At 48.6% G+C, this 25,000-nt stretch overlaps 2 protein-coding genes across 2 annotated transcripts in view; both read left to right on the top strand.

Moving 5' to 3' along the window:
* lama4 (laminin, alpha 4) overlaps window positions 1–20,102 on the top strand; it is a 31,252-nt gene extending 11,150 nt beyond the window's left edge. Inside the window, exons 12-40 of the mRNA XM_079754190.1 lie at window positions 1–72; window positions 689–882; window positions 2,459–2,575; window positions 3,812–3,960; window positions 4,462–4,603; window positions 5,139–5,232; window positions 5,524–5,640; window positions 6,130–6,315; window positions 7,023–7,162; window positions 7,617–7,781; window positions 9,024–9,169; window positions 9,527–9,689; window positions 10,160–10,293; window positions 10,697–10,868; window positions 11,153–11,284; window positions 11,609–11,754; window positions 12,238–12,367; window positions 12,471–12,608; window positions 13,075–13,208; window positions 13,567–13,737; window positions 14,479–14,626; window positions 15,303–15,457; window positions 15,709–15,898; window positions 16,253–16,408; window positions 16,703–16,856; window positions 17,111–17,241; window positions 18,234–18,327; window positions 18,543–18,662; window positions 18,887–20,102. The exon at window positions 1–72 is cut by the window's left edge and continues 93 nt beyond it. Of these exons, the coding sequence (XP_079610316.1) occupies window positions 1–72; window positions 689–882; window positions 2,459–2,575; window positions 3,812–3,960; window positions 4,462–4,603; window positions 5,139–5,232; window positions 5,524–5,640; window positions 6,130–6,315; window positions 7,023–7,162; window positions 7,617–7,781; window positions 9,024–9,169; window positions 9,527–9,689; window positions 10,160–10,293; window positions 10,697–10,868; window positions 11,153–11,284; window positions 11,609–11,754; window positions 12,238–12,367; window positions 12,471–12,608; window positions 13,075–13,208; window positions 13,567–13,737; window positions 14,479–14,626; window positions 15,303–15,457; window positions 15,709–15,898; window positions 16,253–16,408; window positions 16,703–16,856; window positions 17,111–17,241; window positions 18,234–18,327; window positions 18,543–18,662; window positions 18,887–19,032 (4,136 nt within the window). The 3' untranslated portion in view covers window positions 19,033–20,102. The remainder of the gene's footprint in view (window positions 73–688; window positions 883–2,458; window positions 2,576–3,811; window positions 3,961–4,461; window positions 4,604–5,138; window positions 5,233–5,523; window positions 5,641–6,129; window positions 6,316–7,022; window positions 7,163–7,616; window positions 7,782–9,023; window positions 9,170–9,526; window positions 9,690–10,159; window positions 10,294–10,696; window positions 10,869–11,152; window positions 11,285–11,608; window positions 11,755–12,237; window positions 12,368–12,470; window positions 12,609–13,074; window positions 13,209–13,566; window positions 13,738–14,478; window positions 14,627–15,302; window positions 15,458–15,708; window positions 15,899–16,252; window positions 16,409–16,702; window positions 16,857–17,110; window positions 17,242–18,233; window positions 18,328–18,542; window positions 18,663–18,886) is intronic.
* Window positions 20,103–21,175: 1,073 nt separating this feature from the next.
* Window positions 21,176–25,000, top strand: part of tube1 (tubulin, epsilon 1) — an 8,773-nt gene continuing 4,948 nt past the window's right edge. The window contains exons 1-8 of the mRNA XM_079753590.1: window positions 21,176–21,300; window positions 21,533–21,606; window positions 21,788–21,840; window positions 21,958–22,012; window positions 22,202–22,317; window positions 22,748–22,869; window positions 24,120–24,307; window positions 24,729–24,883. Coding sequence (XP_079609716.1) covers window positions 21,276–21,300; window positions 21,533–21,606; window positions 21,788–21,840; window positions 21,958–22,012; window positions 22,202–22,317; window positions 22,748–22,869; window positions 24,120–24,307; window positions 24,729–24,883 — 788 coding nt within the window. The 5' untranslated portion in view covers window positions 21,176–21,275. The remainder of the gene's footprint in view (window positions 21,301–21,532; window positions 21,607–21,787; window positions 21,841–21,957; window positions 22,013–22,201; window positions 22,318–22,747; window positions 22,870–24,119; window positions 24,308–24,728; window positions 24,884–25,000) is intronic.

Below are 25,000 nucleotides of genomic sequence, written 5' to 3'. Positions count from 1 at the left end.
CCTGGATGCGGGCCCTGGACCTGGCCCCCCGGGAGCCCGACGCCACCGACGAGTCCACGGAGGCCCACGACCGTAAGGACCGCCGCGATATGCTGTGCTAAGCTAAAATAAGCCAAGCTATGCTAACCAAAGCCACGCAGTGTTGTGGTATGTTGAGCTAAAACAAGCTAAGATATGCTAACCTAAAATATTCTGTGCTGTGCTATGCTGATCTAGAATTAGCTAGGCTATGCTAACCAAAGCTGTGCTATGTTATGCTATGCTGAGCTGAAATAAGCTAGGCTATGCTAACCAAAGCTGTGCTATGTTATGCTATGATCATCTTAAAAAAGCTAATCTATGCTAACCAAAGCTATGCTATGTTATGCTATGCTGATCTGAAATAAGATAAGCTATGCTAACCAAAGCTGTGCTATGTTATGCTATGATCATCTTAAAAAAGCTAATCTATGCTAACCAAAGCTATGCTATGTTATGCTATGCTGAGCTGAAATATGCTAAGCTATGCTATGCCAACAAAACTATGTTATCATTTGCTATACTGAGCTAAAACAGGCCAAGCTATACTATGATAACCAGAGCTAAGCTATGTTTTGCTATGCTGAGCTAAAATAAGCTACGCTATGCTCACCATGCTATGCTACGTCGTGCTACGCTGACCTAAGCTGCGTGTGGTCGTGGTGCTCAGTGCTTCGGCGCGTCCGGCAGCTGGAGAAGAGGCTGGCGAGCACAGCGGGCCGCGTGGAGCCCGCCCGGGAGATCCTGTCCCGCTTCGGCTCCAAGCTGACCCAGACTCAGGGCCTGCTGGAGGCCGCCGCCCAGCAGGTCACCGCCGCCCAGGCACAGAACCTGGGCAGCATCCTGCGGGCCCAGCGCAGCCAGGTCGGGCCACACGCCATCCCAGAATACTGATCCAATGCACACTACATAGGATCCCTCCCCTCGCTCTCTTTCTCTCCCCTCCTCTCTCCCCTCTCTCCCTCTGTCTCACCCCCTCACCTTCTCTCTCTCTCTACCGCTCTCTCACTCTCACTCCTTCTCCCCCGCTTCTATCTCTTTATCCTCCACCCTGTCTCTCTGTCTCTCTGTCTCTCTCTTTCTCTGTCTGTCTGCCTCTCTGTCTCTCTGTCCCCTGTCCCCTGTCTCTCTGTCTGTCCCCCGTCTCTCTGCCTCCCTGTCTGTCTGTCCCCTGTCTCTCTCTGTCTGTCCCCCGCCTCTCTGTCTCTCTGCCTTTCTGTCCACTGTCTCACTCTCTCTTTACCTGTCCGTCTCTCTGCCTCCCTGTCTGTCCCCTGTCTCTCTGCCTCCCTGTCTGTCCCCTGTCTCTCTGTCTCTCTGCCTCCCTGTCTGTCTGTCCCCTGTCTCTCTGCCTCCCTGTCTGTCTGTCCCCTGTCTCTCTGCCTCCCTGTCTGTCTGTCCCCTGTCTCTCTGCCTCCATGTCTGTCTGTCCCCTGTCTCTCCGTCTCTCTGTCTCTCTCCTAGCAGCTGTGTGTTATGTGGACCAGGCTGTTGCTCTGTGGTTGAAGCCCTCAGTTTGCTCCTCATGTTTCAGAGGGAGCTTCTGTACTGAGGGCCGACGGTGTGTTGGTTACTGTGGTGGCTCTCTGCCCCACTGACAGCAGAGACAGAGAGATAGAGATATAGATATAGAGGTATAGATATAGAGATATAGATATAGAGGTATAGATATAGAGATATAGATATAGATATAGAGATATGGAGGTAGAGATATGGAGATATGGAGATAGATTTAGAGATATAGAGATATGGAGATAGAGATCCAGTTAGATATGTATGGATATAACTATCGTGATCTAGATTGAAATTGTTGGTTTAGGGTGAGACATATATTGACATAGCTATAGAGATATTGAAGAAAGAGATAGATATATAGCGATAAAGATATATATATAGAGAGAAACATGACTATATACAGTATATATATATATATATATATAATAGATATAGAGATATAGTTTGAATTATAGCTATAGAGATATAGTCATCAAGGTATATAGATATAGATAGATGGATATAGGTATAGAGGTCTAGAGAACAGATGCACTCAGTATGTAGAAGTGTAGTTCAACATAGCGATAGAGATATTGGTGGTTGTCTAACGAGGATATTTGAGATCAGGAGGTTGTGAGCAGAACCAATGGCTCACAGTTGGTTCACAGCTGCTGTGTGTTTGTGTGTGTGTGTTTTTGTGTGTGTGTGTAAGTGTTTGTGTCTGTGTGTGTGTGTGTGAGAGTGTGTGCGTGACACATGTGTATTGCCTGTGTGTGTGTGGGTGTGTGTTTGTGTGTGTCTGTGTATGTGACACGTGTATTGTGTGTGTGTGTGTGTGTAAAGTGTGTTGAAAGCTGACTAGGCTTTTGTTCTCTGAATCCTGAGTTTATGAAACCCTGACCGAATCCACGCTCTTGTTTTGAAACGTTGCCCCTCCTTCCTGCAGGTGAAGCAGCAGAAGCTGTCGGAGGAGCACACCTCCGTCAGCTCCACCCTGCAGGAGGTCAGGGAGGAGCTGAACGACACAGGGCGTCACGTAGAGGAGGTGGATACCATGGTCCAGGTAACACTCCTCACTGCTCTCACTCCTCATCACTCCACACTTCTCATCACTCCTCACTCCTCTCACTCCTCACTCCTCATCACTCCACACTCCTCATCACTCCTCACTCCTCTCACTCCTCTTACTCCTCATCACTCCACACTCCTCATCACTCCACACTCCTCATCACTCCTCACTCCTCTCACTCCACTCACTCCTCATCACTCCACACTCCTCTCACTCCACTCACTCCTCATCACTCCACACTCCTCATCACTCCTCACTCCTCTCACTCCTCACTCCTCTCACTCCTCATCACTCCACACTCCTAATCACTCCTCATCACTCCACACTCCTCATCACTCCACACTCCTCTCACTCCTCATCACTCCTCATCACTCCTCACTGCTCTCACTCCTCATCACTCCTCACTCCTCATCAATCCACACTCCTCATCACTCCTCTCACTCCTCATCACTCCTCACTAATCCACACTCCTCATCACTCTTCTCACTCCTTCACTCCTCACTCCTCTCACTCCTCATCACTCCACACCCCTCATTCCTAATACTCCTCACTCCTCTCACTCCTCTCACTCCACACTCATCAATCCTCATCACCCCTCTTTCCTCTCACTCCTCATCGCTCCTCATCGATCCTTATCACCCCTCTTTCCTCTCACTCCTCACTCCTCTCACTCCTCACTCCTCTCACTCCACACTGCTCACTCATCACACTGATCTCGCTTCACTCACTCCTCATTCCTCACACTTCACTGATCACTCCTCACACCCTTCACTCCTCACAAACCTCGACCACATTTCCAAGCTATGACCTCACACCGTGTATACAAACCAAGGAATAAACCGAGTTAGTCAAGTATCAACACAGAGTGTGTGTCTGTGTGTGTGTGTCTGTGTGTGTGTCTCTGTGTCTCTGTGTGTGTGTTTGTGTGTGTGTCTCTGTGTCTCTGTGTGTGTGTGTCTCTGTGTCTCTGTCTGTGTCTCTGTGTGTCTCTGTGTGTGTGTCTCTGTGTCTCTGTGTGTCTCTCTGTGAGTGTCTGTGTGTGTGTGTCTGTGTGTGTGTCTCTGTGTCTCTGTGTGTGTGTGTCTCTGTGTCTCTGTCTGTGTCTCTGTGTGTCTCTCTGTGTGTGTGTCTCTGTGTCTCTGTGTGTCTCTCTGTGAGTGTCTGTGTGTGTGTCTCTGTGTGTGTGTGTCTCTGTGTCCCTCTGTGTGTGTCTGTGTGTGCGTGTGACAGGCTGTGAGTCAGTACTACGCGGAGGTGGATGGGGGGCAGGCGGAGCTGCTGCAGCGTCTGGAGGCCCTGTCCCTGGTGGACCCTGAGCTGGTGCAGAGGGCCGTGGACGCTGCTGGGGCCCTGGAGCTGCAGGCGGACACCTTAGAGGAGTGAGCACCCCCTACCTGTCCTCCAGCACCGCCCTGTTGGTACCCAGAGTACTGTGTAGTACAAGACTCCAGACTCACTGGTTCAGAGTTCACCTAGACTCTGCATAGCCTCCCCCTGAACCCCCCCCCTCTTAAGCACCTGTCATATATTGTACATCCTGGCACTTAATGTACACACTTATTGTATGGTTTACGTCCTGGCCCTAAAACTGTACTTAGCGTTGGGTAGCATCTTGTCCTAGCTGTCTTTGTTGTATACGGGAACGGGTTAACCTAGTGATAGTTAGTGCTTGGCACTTGGTTCTATGAACTTCCTCACTGTACCGAGATATATTGTTTTTTTTCTTTCTTCTGACAAATGTACATATTGTAAGTCTCTTTGGATAAACGCGTCTGCTTAATGCCCTCAAAGTAAATGTTATAGTTCTGGTATATACTAACGTTATGGTACATGTTGTTTCATAAGGTATATACTAACGTTATGGTATATGTTCTGAGCAGGGACCTGAAGCGCAGTGATGCCAACGGGTTTGTCCAGCGGGCGGTCAGCGCGGCCAACGTCTACAACAACATCGTGAAGTACATCGACGACGCCAACGACACTGCCGTGACCACGCAGAGCCTCTCGGAGCGGGCTGGAGACGTACGTCACCAACACTCAGAGGATCAATGCATGGATCACATTAGACAGAGATCATGTATCAATATATGATACATGATCAGATTATACAGAGTTTCATCCTGATGTTAATTAATATGTGATACTTTGATTAGATTATACAGAGATTCAACCTGATGTTAATTAATACCTGATACGTTGATCAGATTAGACAGATATTCATCCTGATGTTAATCAATATACAATACGTTGATCAGATTAGAAAGTATGTTAATCAATATCCAATACGTTGATCAGAGTATACAGAGATTCATCCTGATAATGTACATTAATCAATATTCAATACATAGATCAGATTAAAGGTAGGTTCAATCTGATGGTCCACGTTAATCAATATCCGATAGGTTGATAAGATTATGCAGAGATTAAGCCTGATGTTCCACCTTAATCAATATCCCATACGTCGGTATTCTGTGCGTTTCACACACATGTAAACTAAAGGTCAAAGATGTGGAAGGCCAGGTTTGGGTGAGTTTTGTTTGTTTGTCGTTCGTTCCAGGCTATTGCAGTGATGATCACGCAGCTGGACTTCGTGGTGACCCAGAGCAACAACGTCTTCAAGCAGTCGGTGACGCTTCACTCAGAGCAGATCGGTGAGGCTGACCCTTCCCTGATCCTGGTCCTACTCAAGACCCTATCAATAAAGATTTTAACAGAAGCCTGTACTAATAAAGATTGTTACAGAGGTCTGTACTAATAAAGATTGTTACAGAGGTCTGTACTAATAAAGATTGTTACAGAAATCTGTGCCAATTAAGATTGCAACAGAAGTCTGTACTAATAAAGATTGTTACAGAAGTCTGTACTAATAAAAATTGTTAGAGAAATCTGTATCGATAACGACTGTCACAGATGTCTGTACTAAGAAAGATTGACACCAACAGATTTGGAAGCCGAGGTGCTGGACAAACAGAAGTATATCGAGGAGACCAAGGAGACGTTGGATCAGAACTCAAGGAAACTAGCGGAGATAACAAAGAACATCAACGCCATTCACAGAGGTAAGACCACCTGCTGTTACTATGGCAACCTATCGGACATCCCGGGCGAAGCTGCCCAGGCTATGTCCCGTACCCAGTATGTACCTTATTATTTATTATTAAAGGAGGGTGGAACCAGATAGCACCAGTTGATAACGATAGAGGGTAAAGGGCAGTGTCAGGGTTAGGGTTAGGGTTAGGGTTAACCCTAAGGGTTAGGGTTAGGGTTAGGTTTAACCCTAAGGGTTAGGGTTAGGATTAGGTTTAACCCTAAGGGTTAGGTTTAGGTTTGACCTTAATCCTAACCCAACAGAGGGCTCCATGTAACCAAAATAATCCTGATTTAAATGACACAAGCAGATATCTTTCACTTTATACACGTTGACGAAATCGATCAGCCAACGTCTAGTTTCCCCAACCCGACAGTGTGATAAACGCTACGGTACACCACAGGGTTCCTGAACCTCAACAACCTGAGTAACATGGCCTTCTGCCCGGGCCCCCCCACAGACAGGACCCCCAAGAGGCTGGAGTTCTCCCAGGAGGTGGCGGAGGCGACCAGGAACCGGTCCCTGGAGGTTCTGCAGGAGATGGAGCCTATCACGGAGCAGGTGGAGCAGTGGGCCCAGAACATGAGGGACAACCAGTACTCCACCGAGGACTACGAGAGCACCGTGGCCTCCGCCGGGGAAGCAGGTACCAGCACCTCCACGGAGGCAGGAGGCCAGAGAAGACCAGGTTAGGTTAGAGGGGATAACGTTAGAACCTCCACGGAGGCAGGAGGCCAGAGAAGACCAGGTTAGGTTAGAGGGGATAACGTTAGAACCTCCACGGAGGCAGGAGACCAGAGAAGACCAGGTTAGGTTAGAGGGGATAACGTTAGAACCTCCACGGAGGCAGGAGGCCAGAGAAGACCAGGTTAGGTTAGAGGGGATAACGTTAGAACCTCCACGGAGGCAGGAGGCCAGAGAAGACCAGGTTAGGTTAGAGGGGATAACGTTAGAACCTCCACGGAGGCAGGAGGCCAGAGAAGACCAGGTTAGGTTAGAGGGGATAACGTTAGAACCTCCACGGAGGCAGGAGGCCAGAGAAGACCAGGTTAGGTTAGAGGGGATAACGTTAGAACCTCCACGGAGGCAGGAGGCCAGAGAAGATCAGGTTAGGTTAGAGGGGATAACGTTAGAACCTCCACGGAGGCAGGAGGCCAGAGAAGATCAGGTTAGGTTAGAGGGGCTAACGTTAGAATACAGTAGATTAGGTCAGATTAGAGTGGATAATATTTGATTACAGTAGATTAGGTCAGATTAGAGGGGATAATATTAGATTAGAGTAGATTTTGAGTCTCTAGACCCTCTGTTTCAACACATCTACCCACCTTACCCTAACCCTAACCCTGTCTCCAGTGGACAGCCTCCACCTGCTGGTCCCAGAGCTGCTGGAGAAGCTGAAGGTGGTGGAGCAGAAGAAGCCGGTGAACAACGTGACCACCAACATCCTGAGGATCCGGGAGCTCATCGCCCAGGCCCGCAGCGTGGCCAAGAAGGTGATGGTCGCTCTGGAGGCCACTGGGACATGTTCACAACCGTTCTGATAACTATTATGTGTTATGATGTATATCTGACTGTTAACATGTTATGGTGTATATCTGACTGTGAACATGTTATGATGTATATCTAACCGTTAACATGTTATGGTGTATATCTAACCATTAACATGTTATGGTGTATATCTAAGCGTTAACATGTTATGATGTATATCTAACCGTTAACATGTTATGGTGTATATCTAAGCGTTAACATGTTATGGTGTATATCTAACCGTTAACATGTTATGGTGTATATCTAACCGTTAACATGTTATGGTGTATATCTAACCGTTAACATGTTATGGTGTATATCTAAGCGTTAACATGTTATGATGTATATCTAACCGTTAACATGTTATGGTGTATATCTAACCGTTAACATGTCATAGCGCTATATGTTGTGGTTCCTCAGGTCCAGGTGTCCATGAAGTTTGACGGGCAGTCTTCGGTGGAGGTTCAGCCCCACTCCAACCTGGAGGAGCTGAGGACCTCCACGTCCATCAGCCTGTTCATCAGGGTGGACCCCGACAAGGACCCCATCGAAGACCGCTTCGTGCTCTACCTGGGAGACCGCAACGTAAGGAGGCCACGCCCCTAAACCACTAGCTCCTCCACAGCGGCTCATATCCATCAATAAAGGGATCCATCAATCCCTTCATTACATTTATATACTGTATGTTATATTTTTTATTATTTTCTAACAAACGGCACACATGTAGCTTTGCATGAATAGGCTTCAAGCTTCAAACACTTACACTTCAAACACTAATTCCCAAAAAACAGAAACGTTTCTATTCTTGTGCCATTTTCACCAAACAAAGGATGGTTTGTTGTTTGTTTCCTGGTTGTCATGGTCACATGGGTTCATGGCATGAATATCCGGCCAGAGAAGAAGAATGAGCCATGTGTTGTTCAGATACTGTCGCCCTTCACCACACTCAGCCATCCTTCTCGGTCTAGCCTCATTTACATAAATACCATCTCTCTGTCTCTCTCTCTCTCTCTCTCTCTCTCGCTCTCTCTCTCTCTCTCTCTCTGATCTCCACCCTGCTGACCTCGGAGCAGTCTGTCTGTCTCTCTCTCTCTCTCTCTCTCTCTCTCTCTCTCTCTCTCTCTCTCTCTCTCTCTGTCTGTCTCTCTTTCTCTCTCTCTCCCTCCCCCTCTCTCTCTCTCTCTCTCTCTCTCTCTCTCTCTCTCTCTCTCTCTCTCTCTCTGTCTCTCTCTTTCTCTCTCTCTCCCTCCCCCCCCTCTCTCTCTCTCTCTCTCTCTCTCTCTCTCTCTCTCTGATCTCCACCCTGCTGGCCTCTGAGCAGTCTGTGCAGTGGAGGTGGTTAACAACCTCCTACAATCAATCATATCTCCTCTGTTTCCTTTTCTTTGAACTTCCTTGCTTCTTTAATACAAATATGTTACGTATGTACCATAAAGCACAATTACTATTAATGACATTCATCTATTGTCAATGAGGTCTATATGAGAAGCGGAGAGGCTTAGCTCAGGAGGTAAAGTGGGTTGCTGGGTACCCGGCGGATTGCTAGTTCGCTCCGAGTGTCGAGGAGTCCCTGATCAAGACACCTCACCCTAACTAATCCCAACAAGTTGACCCTGTCCTGAATTAGTGTGTGTGAACTGTTGTTCACACACACATTTGCTTTCGCTTTGTCACTTGGGATAAAAGTGTCTAAATGTAAATGTTTAGTACTCAAAGTAAGCCTGAGGAGGTACATGTTGGAGGGATGGTTGTGTGTTCTCAGCAGTGTGTCAGTTTGTGACGAGGGACAGTACTAATAAAGTTGGTCTCTGGCTGTGTTTCCTGCAGGGCAAGAAGGACTACGTGGGCCTGGCCATCAAGAATGACAACCTGGTGTACGTGTACAACCTGGGGGGGGAGGACGTGGAGATCCCCCTCAGCACCAAGCCCGTCAGCCAGTGGCCACCCGTCTTCAACTACGTCAAAGTGGAGAGGTAACTGTCGGCCCCCCCACTGCTAGCATTAGCACCACTGCTAGCATTAGCACCACTACTAGGATTAGCACCACTGCTAGCATTAGCACCACTACTAGCATTAGCACCACTGCTAGCATTAGCACGACGTCAAAGAAGAGAGGTAACTGTTAGTCTGCCAGTACTAGCATAAGCACAACGCCAAAGTCGAGAGCCTGCTCCACCATGACTAGCATTAGAACCACTATTAGCATTAGCACTACGTCACTACGGTGCTAATGGTGCAACCAGTGCTAACGCCGCCATCTTTGAAGCCGGTGCTAACAGTGGTCACAGTGCAACCAGTGCTAACGGTGCTAACGGCTGTGTTTGTGACAGGCTGGGGCATCACGGGAAGGTGTTCCTGACCATCCCAAGCCAGACCTCCTCGGACGAGCAGAAGTTCATCCAGAAGGGAGAGTCCCTGGGCACCGACTCCTTGTTCGACATCGACCCCAAGGACATCGTCTTCTTTGTGGGCGGAGTGCCTCCTGATGTCACGGTAACACACTGACCTTCCTCCCATCTGTGGGTCTGACTGTGGCATCGAACCCCAATCAAGTCTGACCTTTAACCCAGGAATCACTAGCCTTGCCCAGACAGACTCTGCTCTCCTCAATATGTCTCGTCTGTTTAGAGACGTCTTCAGTCATCCTTACTCTGCAGCTGATTGGATGAGCCTGAGCCCATCAGATACCCTAATCCAGATGCCGAATATTATAGTGGAGTATTTCCAAAGTAAACACCGTTAGCGAACAATACCGCCTGTATTCAGATAATCTTCTCCATTCCAACCATCCCAAGCAGCATAAATAATATCTAAATTAATAAATCTCCAAAGGCACCAGACAGGGTGATCAGTGACTGAGCTTCTCTGATTGGCTGACTGAATGTCACTCGGAGCCCAGCTCCCCGTGTGACATGACCCATTATACAGTAACACACAGAGTGATGGCTTGTTTGTGTGTTCAGCTCCCGCCCCCCCTCAGCCTGGCACCCTTCGTGGGCTGCATTGAGTTGGGCTCGCTCAACAACGACGTCATCAGCCTGTACAACTTCAAAGAGACGCACATGGTGGACGTGATTGCAACGCCCCCCTGTTCCAGGTACCACCCCTCACCTCACCATCTCATCACCTGCTTGTGTCTCCTGATCTCATCTACTAATATCTTCTGGTCTTATCTCCTTGTATCTCCTGGTCTAATCTGCTTGTATCTCCTTGTATCTCCAGGTCTCTTCTCCTTGTATCTCCTGGTCTCTTCTCCTTGTATCTCCTGGTCTCTTCTCCTTGTATCTCTTTGTATCTCCTGGTCCATTTTCCTTGTATTTCCTGATCCATTCTCCTTGTATCTCCTGGTCCATTCTCCTTGTATCTCCTGGTCCATTCTCCTTGTATCTCCTGGTCCATTCTCCTTGTATCTCCTGGTCCATTCTTCTCGTATCTCCAGGTCTCTCCTCCTCATATCTCCTGGTCTCATCTCATACTTCCGTGTGTCTCTGTGCCCTCAGGTATAAGCTGGCCTTCTCCCAGAGTCGTATCTCCAGCTACCTGTTCGACGGGACGGGCTTCGCTCTCATCAACAACATGGAGCGTCGGGGGAAGTTCAGCGTGGTGACGCGGTTCGACATCGCCGTGAGGACGGTTGCCAACGACGGCCTCCTGCTGCTCATGGTCAAAGAGGTGGGTCGGCAGTAGCTAGTGTCTGTCCCTAAGGTATGAACCAACCCCTCATTGTATATATCGTTAGCCTCATACCATAATTGCCCAAGTCATATTTTAAGGTTCATCTTGTAGTCGATGACTTAGGCAGATAGTGATTATGAAATGTAAAAAGCACTCTGATTGGCTTAGGATATAACCAATGAGGCACAGTGAATTAGCAGCGTTAGGAGAGTAGAGTTTGGTTAGATATCACAATTTGGCCAAAATATTGTTAGGAGGCTAACGATATTGAACTTTTTCAGGATAAATTCTTCATTCTGGAGCTGAAGAACGGGTACCTCCGTCTAGAGTATGACTTCGGCTTCGACGACGGGCCGCATCGCATCGAGAACCACATTCCATTACTCAAGATCAACGACGCACGCTACCATGAGGTAGGGGTTCAGTCCAAACTTTAGTGAGTCCCCTCTGGTTTCAGGGGTTCAGTCCAACATGTAGTGAGTGTCCTCTGGTTTCAGGGGTTCAGTCCAACATGTAGTGAGTTCCCTCTGGTTTCAGGGGTTCAGTCCAACATGTAGTGACTGTCCTCTGGTTTCAGGGGTTCAGTCCAACATGTAGTGAGTTCCCTCTGGTTTCAGGGGTTCAGTCCAACATGTAGTGAGTTCCCTCTGGTTTCAGGGGTTCAGTCCAACATGTGGTGAGTTCCCTCTGGTTTCAGGGGTTCAGTCCAACATGTGGTGAGTCCCCTCTGGTTTCAGGTGTCAGTGATCTACCACCAGTCCAAGAAGGTGATCCTGCTGGTGGACAAGAGCTACGTCAAATCGGTGGAGAACCCCCAGAAGATAACTCTGCCCTTCTCAGACATCTACATAGGAGGTGCTCCCTCTCAGGTCCTCAGCGTCAGGTCAGCATACCGCCATGGGTCAAAGGTCAAAAGGTTTAGTGTTACAGTGAAAGTTAAAATAGAAGGTTGGGTATTTGGTTAGAGATGGTTAAGTCTTGTCAATATTTGGTGTGGCTAAGGTGGAGGTTGGTGAAGTTAGGTCACAGGTTTAATAATGGTATTCATAATATATTAGATTTACGTAGCACCCTTCAATAAAGGCCCAGTATGATACTACTCTGTAATTTAAGGATTAAGGTAAGTGTTAAGCTAACGGTTTCGCTGTATGTTCAGGCATTAATACTCTGGTTAAGGTAAGGGTTTGTTAAAGTAAGGGGTGGTTAAGGTAAGGTTTTGTTAAGATAAGGGTTTGTTCAGGTAAGGGTTGGCTGACTTGTATGCAGGGTTTGGTGTTATTGGGGTAAGGGTTAGGTTTGATAACATGGTTACGGGTGACGTTAAGGTAAGGGTTTAATGTAACGGTGGTACTGTGTGTGTGTGCAGGCCGGAGCTCAGTAAGGTGATGGGCCTGAGGGGATGTGTGAAGAACTTCCAGTTCCAGAAGAAGGACTTCAACCTCCTGGAGGAACCGGGGACCATCGGCATCAGCAACGGCTGTCCGGAGGAGGCCTTCGTAAGAACAGACCCCTCACCCTAATATTGACACCTCTCACATCAATGAACACCATCTTGAAGTACCTGGCTGATGTGTTCTCTGCTCTCCTGATGCTCTACAGATGTCCCGTAGAGCGTACTTCGCGGGCCATGGGTACCTGGGCTCCACGGCCAAGATCTCTCCCTTCGACTCCTTCGAGGGCGGCCTTAACTTCAGAACCCTCAACCCCAGCGGCCTGCTCTTCTACCACAACGAGGGGGTACGCAACAGCCTGCACATGCTCCACGTCACGCATTCAGCCACATTCAGTCACAGTCATTCAGTCACAGTCATTCAGTCATTCAGTCAGTCATTCAGTCACAGTCATTCAGTCACAGTCATTCAGTCGTTCAGTCACAGTCATTCAGTCGTTCAGTCACAGTTATTCAGTAATTCAGTCACAGTCATTCAGTCACATTCAGTCACATTCATTCAGTCACATTCAGTCACAGTCATTCAGTCATATTCAGTCACAGTCATTCAGTCACAGTCATTCAGTTATTCATTCATTCAATCACAGTCATTCAGTCATTCAGTCACAGTTATTCAGTCACAGTCATTCAGTCATTAATTCATTCAATCACAGTCATTCAGTCATTAAGTCACAGTCATTCAGGCACAGTCATTCAGTCATTGGATTCCCTTCATGGCTTCTGTTGATTTGTGGTGTTGGGCTCTCCCTGCAGAAGGAGGAGTTCAGCATCGCCCTGGAGAACGGGATGGTGGTCCTGAACGCCAAGGGAACCAAAGTCAAGTCCCACAAGAAACAATACAACGACGGCAGGACTCACTTCCTGGTGGCGACGCTCAGCCAAAACAAGTACGTCCCTCTGAGCTGGTGTCCTGCTGTAGTACAGGTGGTACACAGCCGCAGTGGCTCAGGAGGTAGAGCGGGTTGACTTGTAGCCAGAAGGTTGCTAGTTTGATCCCTGGCTCCTCCCAGCTGACTGTCGAGGTTTCTCTGAGGAAGACACCTCACCCTAGCTGCTCCTTAAGAGCTGGCTGTCGCCCTGCGTGGCTGACACCGCCGCCGGTTTCTGAATGTGTGCATGAATGGGTGAATGTTGGGTGATATTGTACAGCGCTTTGAGTGGCCGCTGGTTAGAAAAGCCCTATATAAATGCAAAACATTTTAACCTGGCTGCCTGGCTGACCCCTGCTGGTCCCTCTCTCTGCAGGTACCTCCTGGTGGTGGACGATAAAGACAAACAGGAGAAGAAGAGGCCGTCCTCCGCCGCTGTGTCGGGTTCCTCGTTGAGTTCCTCGCTCAGGAGCTTCTACCTCGGCGGATCTCCTACCAGCAGCCTCAAGAACTTCACCGGCTGCATCAGCCACGCCTACATCAACAGGTAACCCAATAGACCACGCCCACACCAACAGGTAACCCAATAGACCACGCCTACATCAACAGGTAACCCAATAGACCACGCCTACATCAACAGGTAACCCAATAACCCACGCCCACACCAACAGGTAACCCAATAGACCACGCCCACACCAACAGGTCCCCCCCAATAGACCACGCCTACATCAACAGGTAACCCAATAACCCACGCCCACACCAACAGGTAACCCAATAGACCACGCCTACATCAACAGGTAAACCAATAGGCCACGCCCACACCAACAGGTCCCTCCCAATAGACCACGCCTACATCAACAGGTAACCCAATAACCCACGCCCACACCAACAGGTTACCCAATAGACCACGCCTACATCAACAGGTAAACCAATAGGCCACGCATACATCAACAGGTAAACCAATAGGCCACGCCCACATGAACAGGTAAACCAATAGACCCCACCTACATCAACAGGTAAACCAATAGACCACGCCTATTTCAACAGGTAAACCAATAGGCTTCACCTACTTCAACAGGTACCCGCTAAGCCACGCCTACATAACCAGGTAAACCAATAGGCCGCACCTACTTCAACAGGTACCCGTTAAGCCACGCATACATCAACAGGTAAACCAAAAGGCCACAACCACACCAATCGGTAACCCAATAGACCACGCCCACACCAACAGGTCACCCCAGTAGACCACGCCCACACCACAGGTGAACCAACAGGTGTCTCTCTCTAGACAGGACCGTGATATCGAGGCGGAGGACTTCCAGCGCTACCCGGAGAAGGTCAACGCCTCCCTGCAGGACTGTCCAATTGAAGGCCCCCCAGCTGCCCTGCTGACCCCAGACTCCGCCCGCAAGCCCAAACCCAGCCAATCAAAGAAGGTTTGACGAAACCTTCATATCAGCTGCTGTGTTCTTCTGAAAAGTCTCTCTCTATCCAATGAACCCCTTAAAATGACTGTGTCTCTGATTAGTATGTATTAGTGCGTCGGTTGTATAGATGAGTCTGTGATTGGAGGAGAGTAGTATAGAGGAGAGCTTGTCTCTGATTGGAGGAGAGATGTATAGAGGAGAGCTTGTCTCTGATTGGAGGACAGAAAGATGAGAGTGTGCCTCTGATTGGAGGAGAGATAGATGAGAGATTGTCTCTGATTGGAGGAGAGATGTATAGAGGAGAGTGTGTGTGATTGGAGGAGAGATAGATGAGAGTGTGTCTGATTGGAAGACAGAGGGATGAGTGTCTCTCTGATTGGTGGACAGACATGATGACGAGTGTCTCTGATTGGAGGACAGACATGATGACGAGCGTCTCTGATTGGAGGACAGACATGATGACGAGCGTCTCTGATTGGAGGACAGACATGATGACGAGTGTCTCTGATTGGAGGACAGACAGGATGACGAGCGTCTCTGATTGGAGGACAGACATGATGACGAGTGTCTCCGATTGGTGGACAGACATGATGACGAGCGTCTCCGATTGGTGGACAGACACGATGACGAGCGTCTCTGATTGGTGGACAGACATGATGACGAGCGTCTCTCTGTGTGTGTGAAGGTGGCGCGAGACGGCTCCAGCCGGAGGGATGAGGACCTGGGAGAGGCCTCCTGCCACCTGCCCTCCAGGCCTCGCGCCGTGCGACAGGCCTTCCGCTACGGAGGCTCCGCCCACAGCCGCCAGGAGCACCACCTCCCCCGGCCGCTCGCCAACAGGTCAGTCACAACGCCAGGTGTGGCTTCTGATTGGTTTATCCTGCACCAAGGGGCACCAACCAGTGGTGGAGCGAGCTTCCGGTCGATGTCGGGACCGCAAAGTTGCTCAGCAGCTTCCGCCAAAGACCCAAGACTCACCTGTTCAGAGTTCACCTGGACTCTGCGTGATTCTTATCCTGGCTTGTTGTATATGGGGAGTGGGTTCACCTAGCGATCGGTCAATCTAACCAGGCTGGGCGGCCCCCCTCCAGGTCCCACTTCTCCCTGTCCCTGAGGACGGAGGCGTCGGCGGGGCTGGTGTTCTACGTGGCAGACCAGGTGGGGGAGGACTTCATGGCCCTGGTCCTGGACCAGGGTCAGCTGGTGTTCAGCTTCAGGTCCTCGGCGCACCGCGTCCAGATCCGCAGCCAGGGGGCCTACAACGACGGGGGCTGGCACAGCGTAATGCACCCCCTATCACTCCTGCCTCCGATCTAGTCGCGCCACTTTAGATTCCCTTTCATGTTTAATCTAATCTAATCAAATCTCCAGGTGGTGATTTATCGTATCTAATCTCCAGGTGATATTTAATCTAATCTAAACTCCATGTGATTTTTTTATCTAATCTGCAGGTGATTTTTAATTTACTCTAATCTCCAGGTGATATGTAATATAACCTAGATTAGATTAATTAAATCTGATCTAATCTAATCTTCAATTTTATTTAATCTCCAGGTGATATTAATTGATTGTACTCTCCAGGTGATATTAATTGATTGTACTCTCCAGGTGATATTAATTGATTGTACTCTGCAGGTGATCTGTATCCGAGACGGTAACGCGGGTCAGCTGATCATCGATGACCTCACAGGGCAGGAAGAGCGGGCACCTGGGGTTGACCAATCGTGGCGCGTCCAGAGCCCTCTGTATGTGGGCGGGGCCCCACTAGGACACGCCCAAAAGAATATCCAGGTATGTTTACTTTAAATATATGATATTGTTGTTAAGGTATATTAACAACAATAATATTAAGATATTAATCTTAATATTCTATAGTCTCTCCAGACTCTCTCCGGTTGTGTAAGTGTTATATATATTAATGTATTAATCTTTATATTCTATAGTCTCTCCAGACTCTCTCAGGTTGTGTAAGTGTTATATATTAATGTATTAATCTTAATATTCTATAGTCACTCCAGACTCTCTCTGGTCGGTTAGTATTATAGATGTTATTGTACAAATAATAATGTATATATCATTCTATAGTCTCTCCAGAGCCTGTCCGGTTGTGTTCGGCGCTTCATGCTGGACGGGCGCCAGCTGTCCTCGGCCTCTGCGACGTTCGGGGCCACGCCCTGCTACGACGGCCCCAAGGAGCCCGGAACCTTCTTCTCCCAGGAGGGAGGATACATCGCCCTGGGTAACCACGGCAACCCTCCGTCCTGTGTCTGTTCCCTGGGTCTGAGACTCAGTCGATGTCACCGTTCATAAGGATGACATCGTTCATAATGATGTCATCGCTCGTAACAATGTCATCGTTCCCCGTGACTCAGAGCACTGGGGTTAACATCTGTTCAACCCATCCCCCTGCTGGGAGAGTTGGGGTCAGCAGGAGTTGAAATGTAGTCCGGGCCCCTGGCAGCTGCTGAGGTCTCATGTTCTCTCCCCCCCCAGACGAGACGGCCGTGCTGGGCCGGCGGCTGGAGCTGTCCCTGGAGGTGCGCCCCCGTGTGGCCACCGGGGTGCTGGTGCACATCCAGGCGGCCGAGGAGGAGTACATGACCGTCTACCTTCACCACGGAGCCGTGAGTCCCCACCGAACCGTCACCCCTCCCGGGGGGGACCCCGGCTGACTTCTGTTCATGTTATTTTAGTCTGATGTTGCTGGAGACGTGGTAGACAGTAATAACTGTACAGTTACAGTAATCCCTCCCTGTGGAAAGGAGCTTAACCTGGGACTCCTCGTACCGATGTAACGTACCGGTGTAACGTACCGGTGTAACGTACTGATGTAACGTACCGATGTAACGTACCGGTGTAACCTACCGGTGTAACGTACCGATGTAACGTACCGATGAAACGTACCGATGTAACGTACCGGTGTAACATACCGGTGTAACGTACCGGTATCGTACCGGTGTAACGTACCAATGTAACGTACAGATGTAACGTACCGGTGTAACGTACCGGTGTAACGTACAGATGTAACGTACCGGTGTAACGTACCGGTGTAACGTACCGATGTAGCATACCGATGCAATGTACAGATGTAACGTACCGATGCAATGTACAGATGTAACGTACCGGTGTAACGTACCGGTATCGTACCGGTGTAACGTACCGGTGTTTACGTACCGGTGTAACGTACCGGTATCGTACCATTGTAACGTACCGTTGTAACGTACCGGTATTGTACCGGTGTAACGTACCGGTGTAACGTACCGGTATTGTACCGGTGTAACGTACCAGTGTAACGTACCGGTGTAACGTACCGGTATCGTACCGGTGTAACGTACCGGTGTAACGTACCGGTGTAACGTACCGGTGTAACGTGCCGGTACCGTACCGGTGTAACGTACCGGTGTAACGTACCGGTATCGTACCGGTGTAACGTACCGGTGTAACGTACCGGTGTAACGTACCGGTATCGTACCAGTGTAACGTACCGGTATCGTACCGGTGTAACGTACCGATGTAACGTACAGATGTAACGTACCGATGCAATGTACAGATGTAACGTACCGGTGTAACGTACCGGTATCATACCGGTGTAACGTGCTGATGTCTGTCTCTGCAGGTGGTGGTCCTGGTGAATGTCGGGGTCCGGCAGGTCCTGACAGAAGTGGCTCCGCGTGACGGGCTGTGCACCGGGGCCTGGCACCGCATCACCGGTGAGTTATGTCGTCATGGTGATGTGTGATGTGTGATGTGTTTGGTTGTTGTGGTGATGTGCGGTGTGTTTGGTCCTCGTGGTGACGCGCGGTGTGTGTGGTCCTCGTGGTGTTATTTGGTTGTCGTGGTGATGTTGTTCGTCGTGGTGATGTGCGGTGTGTTTGGTTGTCATGGTGATTTGTGGTTGTCGTGGTGACGTGCGGTCTGTTCCCAGTGATCCGGGATGCCAATGTGGTCCAGCTGGACGTGGACTCTGAGGTGGACCACACCGTGGGACCGCTGAACCTCGTCGCCATGGAGATGGAATCCCCCGTGTTCATTGGGGGGGCGCCAGGTGAGAGACAATAGCTTTTTTAACAACCATGTAGATATAGATATACAGTATATATATATATATATAGAGAGAGAGATCTATAATTGTATATGTTTATGATAGGGATGATGTCTTGATGACTTCAGAGTGATATTGTGATGATGTCCTGATGATGTCAGTATGAGGTTGTGATGATGTGGTGATGTCAGAGTGATGTCGTGGTGATGAAGGTTGTGCTCCTACAGAGGGTCTGGTCCCAGAGGGCGTGGCCACCAGGCGGCCGTACGCGGGCTGCATGAGGAGCTTGTCCATCAACAGCAGCCCTGTGAGCTTCAGCAAGGCTGCTCTGGTCAGCGGCGCCGTGGCCATCGGCAGCTGTCCCACCGCCTAGGACTTCCTGTCCGACAGCACCCCCTCTATACTTCCTTCTCAATCCATTACTACTTCTGCTACACCTCCTCTCCACTTCCTGTTCAGTCTTATAGTACTTCCTCTAGACCTCCTCTCCACTTCCTGTTCAGTCTTATAGTACTTCATCCTCAGTTCCTGCTCAATCCTATAGTACTTCCTCTCAATTTCCGTCAGCTCTGACCAATCCTCTTCCTCCTTCCATTGAGACACAATAAGCACAGCATGATGTTAGAAAGATTTCAGGGCGAGAAGTGATTATGTCAGTGATGTCAGGATGATGTCAGCATGAGGGGTGATGATGTCATGATGATGTCAGGATGATGTCAGGATGATGGGTGATGATGTCAGCATGATGTTAGGGCAAGGGGTGATGATGTCATGATGATGTCAGCATAATGTCAGGGCGAGGGGTGATGATGTCATGATGATGTCAGCATGATGTCAGGATGAGGGGTGATGATGTCAGCATGATGTTAGGGCAAGGGGTGATGATGTCATGATGATGTCAGCATGATGTCAGGATGAGGGGTGATGATGTCAATGATGTCAGGGTGATGTCAGGATGAGGGTTGATGATGTCATAATGTCAGCATTATGTCAGGATGAGGGTGATGATGTCAGCATGATGTCAGAATGAGGGGTGATGATGTCATGATGTCAGCATAATGTTAGGGTGAGGGGTGATGATGTCATGATGTCAGGGTGAGGGGTGATGATGTCAGCATGATGTCAGGATGAGGGGTGATGATGTCAGCATAATGTCAGGGTGAGGGGTGATGATGTCAGGGTGATGTCATGATTCCCTTCCTTCATCCTTGTTTGTGTTCATGTGTTTGTTGTTTATCAAATGGGGCGTGTCTCACAGCAACAGAATACCTTCAGAAGAATGTTTTACCAGCAGAAAGAGGAGAATGGTGTCGCAATAGATTAGTAGTATCAATGTCAACTTAGTCTTACCCACCGAGGACATCACACCAGTGTCATCCCACTCATACAGTAAATACACATTATTTTGTACACAACTGTGTTTTTCCATTCTTTTTTTACTGTTTTCCCCAATGAATAAATCAACTTTTACACACTTGTTGGATTGCCTTTTATTTGTTTATGACTAAATGTACGAATTAATATACTCTATTATGCATGGTTAGGGTTATTTCATCATGTCATAGTGTGGTTATTTATCTGGGAGACATCAAAATCATATAAGCCAGTATCCATTGGATGTCGGATATTAAATAATGCTCTGTTAAGATACCCCTCTGATGCAGATACCAATAGTTCTAATAGCTCTTATGAAATTGTTAAACATTGAGAGGCATGCTAATATTTATCCTAACTAATCCTACCTTGTTTATTTCGTATTTATAAATAGATTTGTCTATACAAAAGACCCCATGCCTATGTAAACCAAACCAGTAGCACATGATTAAACACATTATGGAAGCACAAGCAAGGCAGAAGCTAGCCCACTCAGGAGAGGGACAGGGGAATGTTGGGTGCTGGCCAGGCCAGAACTCACGCCCTGAGCTGTATGGAAACATCCAAATTACATATATAAAACCAAGGAAACATTAGATTTATATAAACATTAAAAACATTATATATTCATACATAGGGTGGATATACATAATAATAAAAAACCAAATATTTCCATGGTTTTGTATATTATATTAAACCATGGAAGCATCAGATATACATCATGGAAATATCAGGATTGACCCAACTATGGAAATATATATCAATACAACCATGGGAACATCAGATATTAATACAACTATGGAAATAAATATTTATAGAACGATGGAAACATCAGATATTAATACAACTTTCTAAACACCAGACTTTGAGGCAACTATGAAACAGCTATGAAACAGCTCTCCCTGCTGGGGACAGAAGACCTTGAGGAGAGAAAGACTCATGACAGAGTTGGACATTTCTTTAATTTATTATTTTGGGAGCGTGGTTCTTATACACAGTTTAAATAATTATAATTATGAACGGTTAATTATTTAATGAACTCAACGTGGATAACACAACGCCTCATTAACGGAGTCTGACTGGGTCGGTTTGGTTTCTATGGATACTGAATCACTCGTCATCAACGCGCGACCAATCAGAGGCGGGGAACTCAAAGCTGAAGTCTGTGCCTCGTTTGTAAACAAGTGAAAATAACTATAACTTATACAAACTAAAACGTATGATATTATAATAACGACCAACATGACGCAGTCCATAGTCGTGCAGGGTGAGTTTTGCGAAGTTCATGAAATATTCATGAAAGCCAGCTGCGGTTACCATAGCGTCATAAAAACAGTCGACAGCATGTAAACACGGCGACTTGGTTAAACTACGTGCATATACTATACCTTTTTTATCTGTTTGTGTGTGTGTGTGTGTGTGTGTGTGTGTGTGTGTGTGTGTGTGTGTGTGTGTGTGTGTGTGTGTGTGTGTGTGTGTGTGTGTGTGTGTGGGTTTAGTTGGTCAGTGTGGTAACCAGGTTGGGTGTCGCTTCTGGGACTTGGCGCTCAGAGAACACGCACACGTCAACAAGGTGAGTTGTTGTGTCCTTAGTGTACCTAGTTTGAATACTGAATACTGAATGTATATACACAATTTAGTGTAGTGTACACAAGGTAAATCCTATTTAAATGATTCCTAATCCTATATATGTATCTCCTCATCCTATAAGTATTTATGTCTCTCACTCTCTCTCTCTCTCTCTCTCTCTCTAGAAAGGAGTATATGATGAGGCTCTGGGTAGTTTTTTCCGGAACGTGGACTCAAGGTACTGCCACCCTTGGGGTCAGAGGTCAACCTGTACCCTAGCTACCAACAGCTTGACCTCTCGTCCTGTGTCAGGGCAAGACGTTAAGGTTCACCTTGTGTTCTTTCCTCATGACAGGGGTGCAGGAACATGTGACATCGTGGGCGGGAGAATCCACCGCCTCAAAGCCCGGGTAAATTGTGATTTGTTTAGAGATTACAGACGGTTGTTAGATTCATAAAGGTCTGGACGTTTTCATTATTTGTGTGCGTAAAGTCTGGCGTTAACAGGATGTTAGTGTAAACAAAACGTCTGCTTCCGTTCTGTTATGATTTGTTATATAGTAAGTGTGTAACTTAGTAGTTCTCTGGTCGTCCACTAGGCGGTGCTGGTGGACATGGAGGAGGGCGTGGTCAACCAGATCGTGCAGGGTCCGCTGAGGGACCTGTTTGACACCACACAGCTCCTCACCGACGTGTCGGGGTCCGGGAACAACTGGTAAACCTACATCTATAGGACTAACACATCTCTAACCCTACATCTATAGGACTAACACATCTCCAACCCTACATCTATAGGACTAGCACATCTCTAACCCTACATCTATAGGACTAACACATCTCTAACCCTACATCTATAGGACTAACACATCTCTAACCCTACATCTATAGGACTAACACATCTCTAACCCTACATCTATAGGACTAACACATCTCCAACCCTACATCTATAGGACTAACACATCTCTAACCCTACATCTATAGGACTAACACATCTCTAATCCTACATCTATAGGACTAACACATCCTAACCCTACATCTATAGGACTACATCCTACTGATTCCTAAACATCTCTAACCCAACCCTACATCTATATCTGTTTTCTAGTCGTCTGATATGATTGGCTGCCTTTATCTGTGTGTCATAGGGCGGTGGGTCACATGACGTATGGCTCGGCCTATCGGGATCAGATCGTGGAGAAGGTCCGCAGGGCGGCGGAACACTGTGACTGTCTGCAGTGCTTCTTCCTCATCCACTCCATGGGCGGAGGTGGAAACCTTCTCCTCACTCTAACACCCCGAACCTTCACCTCGTACCCCCTGACCCTGTGTCAACCCTCTCACCTACCAACCCTAACCCTAACCTTAACCTCTACCCCCTGACCCTGTGTCAACCCTCTCACCTACCAACCCTAACCCTAACCTTAACCTCTACCCCCTGACCCTGTGTCAACCCTCTCACCTACCAACCCTAACCCTAACCTTAACCTCTACCCCCTGACCCTGTGTCAACCCTCTCACCTACCAACCCTAACCCTAACCTTAACCTCTACCCCCTGACCCTGTGTCAACCCTCTCACCTACCAACCCTAACCCTAACCTTAACCTCTACCCCCTGACCCTGTGTCAACCCTCTTACCCACCCCCCTACCCCCTGCTTACCCTAACCCTTACTCACCTTCTGACTTTAACCCTCCTAACCTTAACCTCTAAGCCCCTGATGTACCCCTAAAACATAACCCCCTAACCTCTGACCTCTGACCCTGTGTTAAGCCCCTGACCTCTGACCTCTGACCCTGTGTTAAGCCCCTAACCTCTAACCTCTGACCCTGTGTTAAGCCCCTGACCTCTGACCCTGTGTTAAGCCCTTAACCTCTGTACTCTGACCCTGTGTTAAGCCCCTAACCTCTGACCTCTGACCCTGTGTTAAGCCCCTAACCTCTAACCTCTGACCCTGTGTTAAGCCCCGGACCTCTGACCCTGTGTTAAGCCCCTAACGTCTGACCCTGTGTTAAGCCCCTGACCTCTGACCCTGTGTTAAGCCCCTAACCTCTGTACTCTGACCCTGTTTTAAGCCCCTAACCTTTGACCCTGTGTTAAGCCCCTAACCTCTGACCTTTGACTCTGTGTTAAGCCCCTGACCTCTGACCCTGTTTTAAGCCCCTAACCTCTGACCCTGTGTTAAGCCCCTAACCTCTGACCTCTGACCCTGTGTTAAGCCCCTGACCTCTGACCCTGTGTTAAGCCCCTAACCTCTGACCTCTGACCCTGTGTTAAGCCCCTGACCTCTGACCCTGTGTTAAGCCCCTGACCTCTGACCCTGTGTTAAGCCCCTAACCTCTGACCTCTGACCCTGTGTTAAGCCCCTGACCTCTGACCCTGTGTTAAGCCCCTAACCTCTGACCTCTGACCCTGTTTAAAGCCCCTAACCTCTGACCCTGTGTTAAGCCCCTAACCTCTGACCTCTGACCCTGTGTTAAGCCCCTGACCTCTGACCCCTGACCCTGTGGTGACCCCCAGGCACGGGCTCGGGGCTGGGGACCCGGGTCCTGGGGCTGCTGGAGGAGGAGTTCCCCGAGGTGTGTCGCATCGTGACCTCGGTGTACCCCTCGGACGAGGACGACGTCATCACCTCGCCCTACAACAGCGTGCTCGCCATGAGGGAGCTCACGCAGCACGCCGACTGTGTGCTGCCCGTGGAGAACCAGGTAGGAGACCCCGCAGGCCTCACCTGGTCACCCACCTGTAGTGACACACCTGTAGTGACTCTAACTCACCTGGTGTGTAGCGACTGACCTGGTAACTCACCTGTAGAACCTCACCTGTAGTGACTCTGACTCACCTGGTGTGTAGCGACTCACCTGGTAACTCACTTGTAGAACCTCACCTGTAGTGACTCTAACTCACCTGGTGTGTAGTGACTCACCTGGTAACTCACCTGTAAAACCTCACCTGTAGTGGACTCTAACTCACCTGTTTTGTAGTAACTCACCTGTACCTGTGGTGTGTTCATCCTACCTGTGTTCCTCTACCTGTGTTACTGTCTACCTGTGTTCCTCTACCTGTTACTGTCTACCTGTGTTACTCTACCTGTTAATGTCTACCTGTGTTACCTGTGGTGTTCTCCAGTCTCTGGTGGAGATCCTGACCCGGGTCCGGCTCATGTCCCGCGCCCCGGGTCCCGGGTTGAAGACGGACCTCCTCTCCAATCCGGGAGGAGGACCAGAGAAACCCTTCGACAGCATGAACAACATCATCGCCAACCTGCTGCTAAACCTCACCAGGTAACCTAACTCACCCGACAGAACTAACCTGACCGACTAACCTGACAGAACTAACCTGACCGACTAACCCGACAGAACTAACCTGACGACTAACCCGACAGAACTAACCTGACCGAC

The sequence above is a fragment of the Pollachius pollachius genome (assembly GCF_949987615.1).
Source record: "Pollachius pollachius genome assembly, chromosome: 16".
Taxonomy (NCBI): domain Eukaryota; kingdom Metazoa; phylum Chordata; class Actinopteri; order Gadiformes; family Gadidae; genus Pollachius; species Pollachius pollachius.
The sequence above is the reverse complement of the archived record's forward strand: the minus strand, read 5'-3'. Positions and strand labels throughout refer to the sequence as shown.